Consider the following 8,128-nt stretch of genomic DNA (forward strand, 5'->3'; position numbering starts at 1 on the left):
AGAAGAAGAAGAAGAAGAAGAAGAAGAAGAAAGGTCCTCCAGGCCTGCTCAGGGTAAAGAATCGGATCTATTACGTCCTCTGACCTCTAGGGGTCGCCATGGAGATCCATCTGTGCTCCTGTGTTTGCAGACCTGCTGCCACACCTGGAACCACTTCCTCCTCATCAGTGGATAAAAGGATAAAAGGTTTACTTTAGTTTATTGTTTTGGCCTCAGAAAGCCTGAAGTTTGTGTTGTAAAGTCCTGAGCCAGTGGAAAATAAATAATGGAGATTTTAACTTCTTTTAGTTATCGGCTTCAGATTTAATATACAACTTGTGTTACACCCTGATTCATTCAGGCCTAAACCCGACTATCAACAGAGACACACACCTCTCTCTGTGTGTGCTGACCTTTGACCCAGCTGTGAGGACCTGATGTTTGCATATGGAGGTTTGGTGCAGGAGCTTTCATGCATATTTTAATCAACATGGAATCATAATTTCAGCTCAGCAGCAGAAACAGAATAAAGATTTTAGGTTTGAGGTTTTTCACTCACCTGAATCCGTCCTCATCAAACCTCGACTTGGTCACCAACTCAGCTGTTCATCACCAAACTGGTTCAGCCTGGATTATGCAGGACATCCACTGATTCAGGTATGGATTATGGATTATGGATTATGGATTGTGCATCTGCACTGATGTTTCTAAATGAAAGTTTCAGACTTTTGACTTCAGTAATAACTGGAAAACTCAAAGTTACAGAAGAAGCTTTATTTCTTCTCAGGTGGAGGAAATGTGTTGCTGAATGTAAACAGCAGCTCTTGTTCCCAGATGCACCAGGAGAACCTCATGAATTCAGCTTGTAGAATCAACCTCTGCCTTCAGCACATCACTGCATGACCTCACACAGGATCACAGAACATCAATGAAACCTGCAGCTGAACGTGGTAGAAAAGGAAAGTGTTCGTCTGTCTGGGTGGCAGGTTGTGTGTTTTACGGCGCTCTGCAGAGGAAACGTCTCAGCTGGCAGAGCCTCGTTTTCAGCTGTTTTAAAGCATCCTGAGCTCCCAGCAGGAGACAAGAGGTCCTTCACCAGTAAAACCAAACAAAAGCATTTTGTTTGAACACATCAGCTGTAGAACAAAGACGGCAGGTTTAGTTTCAGACGCTGCAGAAACACTAAATGTATTTTTAGACGAGTTTCTCGGGTAAATATCTTGAAATAAAACTACAACAAAGTAACTTTTCAGCAAGATATAAAGTTTTAAGTAAACATTCCCCTATTGGTTAAAGAAATGTTAGTTCTGCAGGCAGATTCTCTAACAAGATATTTTTCATAATTTAAGTGAAATAATGTCAGTATTTTTTCATCAATATTAAGGAATTATTGATCTTTATTGTGTTAGTTTTGTCTGATGCCAAGTTTTTTGCACTAAAAACGAGACAAAAATATTTGGTAAGATTTTGTATTTTTATAGTGAAGAGTCAAAACTTTTGACTTTTTTTCCATTTTGTCATACAGGGCAGAATTTAACATTTTATGGGATTTCTGTCATAAACCAACACAAAGTAGAGCAGAGCTGAGAAGTGGAAGAAAAATCATTCATGTTTTTCTGTTTTCTTCAAAAACTTCAAGAGGTGTAAATACAAATACAATGTTTTATACATTTTTATTCAATTTCTTACAATTTTTATAGTTTTTTCTGTAAAAAAAAAAAAAAGCATAATTTTCCTTCTCGTTCGTCACTAAACCCACTTTCAGTTGTTCTGTCTCCAAAAATCTCAGACATTCCTGGTCGTCACTCGACAAAATAACAAAGTCTCTCCATCACTGTGCTGCTCTGGATGCCACCGGTTCTGTGAATAATAACCTGAAAACGACTCGGTGGACAAGTTTTCAGGTTGAAGCGACGTTGAGTCAGAAGTGAAACCTCAGAATAATTTCAGCCTCAGTTCTGACCAGAGAGATGCTGTAATTAGACAAACAGGCTGAGCTTCACACCTCACTGTGGAAAATGGATCAAAACTCTGATTTTAACTCAAATCATCTCAACAAGATGAAAACTCTGGAAAAACTCAGGATGGTTTTACTGAGAGATTCATGTTTGGTTTTGTGATTATGAAAAATAATTTGAGAAAATCTTTGGCAGTGATTGATTATTCCAGATAAAATGTTGCAGTTTATTCCTCCCTTGCAGCTTCGAGCTGCAGCTGCTGCACTTTGGTTTGGCTGCAGCAGAGCTGCAATTGTGTGACGCCTGCAGCAGCAGCAGCAGCAGCAGCAGCAGCAGCTGCAGCAGCAGCAGCAGCAGCTGCATTATGAAAGAATCTCAGAGTCAGACCACAGCTTGTTTACAACTAAACTCAACTTTCCAAACATTTAAGAATCCAAACTAAACACGTTGTCGGGTCCAATTAGCAGGATTAATAGATGTATTTGAAGAATACAAAAATAAACTTTTGTTTGTGTTTATTTGAAGTTAAAACGAGCTCCAGCAGGTTGATCTTTACAGTTTCAGTGTGAAGCGATCCGTGAAGAGTTAAACCCTCCTATAAGTCAGGATCCTGCTGGAGGTGGAGAAGCTCTTCCTCTCTCACTCCTCCCTCCATCAGAGGTCGGAGCAGCTGAGCTCCAAACCTCCTCAGATCTGCAGCTGAGCGGAAAGCAGCGGCTCCTAATTTATTGAACCATGAAGCTGCGCTCTTTTGCACGCCTGGCGCTGTCCTTTGCGCATGTTTGCTTCCTCTGCTGCTTTCTGGAGACAGTTTGCGCTCAGGAAGCTGCTGAGTCTGATGCGCTCCGGAGGGGGTTGACATGGCAACACAACGGGCAGGTCTTCAGCATCCTGAGCCGCGGGGCCCAGTACAGACCCACCGGGAGGCGGCAGAGCGGCTCCCCGCGCCGCAGCGACCCGGTCCTGGTCCTCAGCAGCGCCAACGACACGGCGGCGGGCGCTGCGCCCCGGGGGGCGCCGCGGGTCCCCGCCGCCAGCAGCTCCGCGCAGCTCCGCGCCATGGCGCGCCAGCAGCCTCAGGCCGGCTCTGCCCCGGCCAACAGGGAGGACACGATGGTCGGAGATGACCCCTACAACCCCTACAAGCGCCACGGCTACGACCCCTACTACAACTACTTTGACACGTACCACAGACCCAGACCCCAGACCCAGCCCCGGCCCGGATACGGAACCCGGTACCACCAGAACGGTCAGAGCAACGCCGAGCTTTTCCAGCTGCTATTTTGAGTTTGGTTTTGTTTAATTAATGAAAACGGGAGTCAGACTGGTTCATGTTCAGCAGTAAGTTTCTGTCTTCTGTGGTTTTTATGTCTTTCTCTCATGAAAATCCTGGTGATTAAATTCCTGCTTTTATTGACTCATTACTGCAGCTCAGGCCCCCAATCAGCTCCAAGCTAAAGACAGACAGATGTTTGACTTCATTCTGCACAGCAAACCTCCTGATCTCTGCAGGAAAACAGATTTATCCTCATCAGCATCTTTTACTGAACAGAACCGAACCGTTACAACGGCATCAAAAATAATAAGAGAGGAGCTGAAAACAGATAACATTTTAAAAACGAGCTAATATTAGTGATGTGAGTGATGGCTGTTGTTGTTTAAATGAGTTTCTGAGCTGGAGCAGCAGATCTGATGGTGAGAGAAAATCCATCCTAATAAGAATTCAACAATTTGACTTTATTTTGTTCAACCAACAAATCTAATTATTCTGTCTCTGAAAATAATTTTCATGTAATTTTGTGTCTGAAAAGTGAATCAAACCAGCTGAGTTTGTGTAAACATGAATAACCAATCCTTCTGGTTTTGGTTAACTCAGAAATAAATATATTTGCATTCATATCAAACACTTTAAACATTAAATGCTCCAGTTTTCCTCTGGTTCTTCTCTGACTGCAGAAGAGATACATTTTCTAAATGACATATTTTAAGCTTTAACTTGTTTAATTTATAATGAAATATTGAACTTTTCTTTATTTTCACTCAAAAGGGATTTACAGCGCCCTCTGTTGGTTATAGAGCTGTTATTGCAATCTTTCCAACCCAGTCTGTAGAACCAGAACCAGAACAGCAGAGAAGGTGGAACTGAAGAAAGAAAGAAAGAAAGAAAGAAAGAAAGAAAGAAAGAGATTGCATGTTCCTTTCAAACCTGTAAGATTTGAATTTGGAGATTGATTTTTTTTTAAAGTAGATTTTAACACTAGAAGGAACTGAGAGGCTGCAGCTTCTTCTAAATCATGTCTGATTCCATTTAAATCAGTTTAATATAAACTTGTTTCCTGAAGAGGCTTTAAAGTTAACAGAAGAATCAACTTTCCTTCAGTCGTCTTCTCTTTCTGACTGAAGCCGTTTAAAAGTTTCTGTGTTTGTTGCTCAGATATTTTAAAATGGTCTTAAAGAAAGTTTTTCCTCACTGCTTCCTCCTGGCTGCAGGTCTCCCGGATCTGGTTCCGGATCCGTATTACATCCAGATCGCCTCGTACGTCCAGAGGTCGCCCATGTACAACCTGCGCTGCGCCGCTGAGGAGAACTGCCTCGCATCGTAAGGCTTCCTCTTCCTCAGTCATGCAGAGTTTATTAGTGAAGATATGGAAGGAGTTGAAGTTCTTTTGAGCTCAGTTTGAATTTCCCAACCTGCTTTTGGGCTTTGGTTCTGTTTGTTTCCTGAACCAAGTCCAGAATGAGTCCAGAGATCTGCTGGACGCTTTGACACAATCACCTCAACTTGAATGTTAATGAAACAAAGGAGATTAATGGCGATGAAGGTGTGGCTTTTTCTATGACTTATTATGTGAACAAACTCATTTAGGTTTGATTTTATTTGTGTTTCTTAGTGGAAACACAACAATTCAATTGACAGTAGCAGAATATTGACAACGTTTTGCTCACATCTGTAATGAAAACTAATGAAGCACAGAGCAGACGGTTCTACTTCAGGAAGCTCAGATCCTTCAAGCTTCGCTGCAAACTGCTGCAGATCTGTAAAATATCAGCTGGTTCATAAATCAGGAACAATTAGATCAGAGATCAGCTGATGTTCTGCAAAAGCCTGAAAATCAGTTTGTTTTTGCTCTGCTGTGATAAAGGGATGACTGACACCTTCAGGCCACAATATTCACCTCAATGTTAACAACTTTGAGACTTTTCAGACAAAACCAGCCAAACTCAGAATCAGCAGGTCAGACTTTTTAAAGATCAGCCAGAAAACGACAATCAGTGCCATAAATATATAAATATAAACCAGTTGGAAGCATCTTCTCTTCTTCTTCTGCTTTAATATGATCTACAGCATCACAAAGGACTGGCTGCTGATCCATCTGAGCCAAATTTATGTTTCCACCAAAGAAAAGTCAAGACAATAAAACTGAAAATTAGATTTTTTTTTTATCCTTTATGTTTTTAAAGTTTGTGAATTTGTTCGTTCGACTCGGATCATCTCCTCTGTTTTCCAGCTCGTCTCGCTCTTCTGCGGATTACGACACCAGAGTTTTGCTGCGGTTCACTCAGAGGGTGAAGAATCAGGGGACGGCCGACTTCCTGCCCAGCAGACCCCGATACGCCTGGGAGTGGCACAGCTGTCACAAGTACGCAGATCATTACAGATTTCCACTTTAGAGCTGATTTTATGGAGGCTGGAGGTAAAAACAAACCCGACAAACTACAAGCTATGAGCTATTATTCTGAAATTCTTCCATTAATGTGAAAATAATGTTATATTCCATCGTATAACTGAGGAACATCTGAGTAGATTAATGCAAAATATGCAAAGAAGGATTTTTAGCCTCATTGCTAACATCACTTTGGTTTAAAACTTTGTTCTAATCACTAGGTAGTAAAATAAATACTCTGAAATTACTCAATTTAATCACATTTAGAGCACAACTAAAACCAAGAGTTGAACATATTCCTAAATATTTGAATAAAACAACAAGGAACAGAAAATAATCAAATAATCTGTTAATCATAAAACTAGAAACATTTTATCATTGCTAGATGAATTAGAATATGTCTAACATTGAATTAGCTTTTCTTCTACAGCTCAGATTCATGTGAGGGATTTTAAATAATCTGAAATATAAAATATGATCCAAAAATGTAAAAAGTAAAATCTGAACTCTGACCCCTGAGGAACTCCAGAAGTGACTAAAAAGACATTTTACAGGATCTATTTTTACAGAGTTTGTCAGTAAGGTTGATCATCTTTCTGGAATATTTGAATGAATTTTTATTTTTATATTGACCTGCCGTGTGTTCAGCCACTTTCACAGCATGGATGAGTTCAGCCTGTACGAGCTGCTGGACGCTCGGACCTACAGCCACGTGGCCGAGGGCCACAAGGCCAGCTTCTGCCTGGAGGACACGTCCTGCGACCCGGGATACTACCGCCGCTACGCCTGCACCTCACACACACAGGTACACACACACAGGTACACACACAGGTACACACACACAGGTACACACACAGGTACACACACACAGGTACACACACACAGGTACACACACCCAGGTACACACACCCAGGTACACACACAGGTACACACACAGGTACACACACCCAGGTACACACACCCAGGTACACACACTCAGGTACACACACTCAGGTACACACACACAGGTACACACACTCAGGTACACACACACACAGGTACACACACTCAGGTACATACACACTGGTACACACACACACACCCAGGTACACACACCCAGGTACACACACACAGGTACACACACCCAGGTACACACACCCAGGTATACACACACAGGTACACACACACACACCCAGGTACACACACCCAGGTACACACACCCAGGTACACACACACAGGTACACACACACACACCCAGGTACACACACCCAGGTACACACACCCAGGTACACACACTCAGGTACACACACACACACACAGGTACACACACACACGTACACACACACAGGTACACACACCTGCTCAACGTCTGATTCTTCACATTTATTTTTTTTTGTTTCCCAGCAACATTTTTATAAACAAGAAACATTCAGGAACAAATAAAACAGACAGTAGAGAACAAGATACAGACACAATGACAATTACTGAACATGTAAATTATACATTTATTATAAAACTGAGTTGGTGTTGCAGGGTTTGAAGTTAGCGCTTTAGCATTAGCTTCCACTAAATGCTGCAATGCTGTAGCGCTTTAGGGCTAGCTAGCTAGCTAGTTAGCAGTACCCAACAATCTGTAAAGGTGGAGGAATGAAGCATAGTTAAAGCAAGACAGAGTCATCACGAGACAGGTCAAAGTTCATGGATGTGATGGCTGTGTTACACTGTGGCGCCCTCTAAAGGCAGCAAAATGGAAGTAGAAGAGTCAGGTTCCCAAAATAAGATTCACCTGCTCAAACTGTGAATAAAGACATAACGTAAAAATAGTTTAACGTATTAAAATCTAAAGAAGTTGTTTTTGCTGCTGTTCAGGGTTTGAGTCCCGGATGTTACGACACCTACAGCGCCGACATCGACTGCCAGTGGATCGACATCACCGACGTCTCGCCTGGAAAATACATCCTGAAGGTGAAAATCCCTCCTCTCTTCATCTCTGTTCAGGTGTTACAGTAGATATTAGGGTCCAACCTGTGAAATGTCTCATGTCCAGACTATAAACCTGTTAGCCTTCCTGTCCTCCTGCAGGTGACAGTGAATCCCAGGCAGCAGGTCCCAGAGTCCAACTTCAACAACAACGTGGCTCGCTGTAACGTTGACTACACGGGCAACGCGGCGCACATCTCTGGATGCAGCCTGACGGGGTAAAACACTCAGGCAGGGGGGAACCTGCAGCTTTAGGGATGATCTGGGTCTGAACCCAGACCAAAATACTGGAATCTGCTTCACAAACGTCTCTGGAATCCCTCGGCCTGAGGCTTCATATGGGGAAAACAGTTACACTGTCAAAAATGAGCAGCAATAATTTGGGTTATTTATCCTGTTTTAAGATTTTAAAAAATTGGAGTTAATTTTTCAAAGTCCTATTTTCATCATGTTATTCGTTCATTTATAGATCAAACTAAATATTTAGTTTATAGGTTGATTTTTAGGTTGTAACTAAATATTTAACTTGATAATTAAAGATTTAGTTTGGAGCTAAATATTTAGCTC

The 8,128-nt window shown here is 41.9% G+C and overlaps 1 protein-coding gene across 2 annotated transcripts in view; it reads left to right on the forward strand.

Annotated features, from left to right (window-relative positions):
* The first annotated feature begins 209 nt into the window (after positions 1-209).
* Positions 210-8,128, forward strand: part of lox (lysyl oxidase) — an 11,645-nt gene continuing 3,726 nt past the window's right edge. The window contains exons 1-7 of one of the 2 annotated variants that reach the window (XM_007573168.2): positions 210-636; positions 767-938; positions 4,428-4,536; positions 5,447-5,578; positions 6,251-6,407; positions 7,451-7,546; positions 7,664-7,779. In XM_007573168.2, coding sequence (XP_007573230.1) covers positions 908-938; positions 4,428-4,536; positions 5,447-5,578; positions 6,251-6,407; positions 7,451-7,546; positions 7,664-7,779 — 641 coding nt within the window. In that variant the 5' untranslated portion in view covers positions 210-636; positions 767-907. Of the gene's footprint in view, positions 637-766; positions 939-2,546; positions 3,187-4,427; positions 4,537-5,446; positions 5,579-6,250; positions 6,408-7,450; positions 7,547-7,663; positions 7,780-8,128 lie in introns of those variants that run through there. The other variant, XM_007573167.2, reaches the window with a different exon arrangement.

This window comes from Poecilia formosa, unplaced genomic scaffold (genome assembly GCF_000485575.1).
Source record: "Poecilia formosa unplaced genomic scaffold, Poecilia_formosa-5.1.2 Scaffold320, whole genome shotgun sequence".
NCBI classification, from domain to species: domain Eukaryota; kingdom Metazoa; phylum Chordata; class Actinopteri; order Cyprinodontiformes; family Poeciliidae; genus Poecilia; species Poecilia formosa.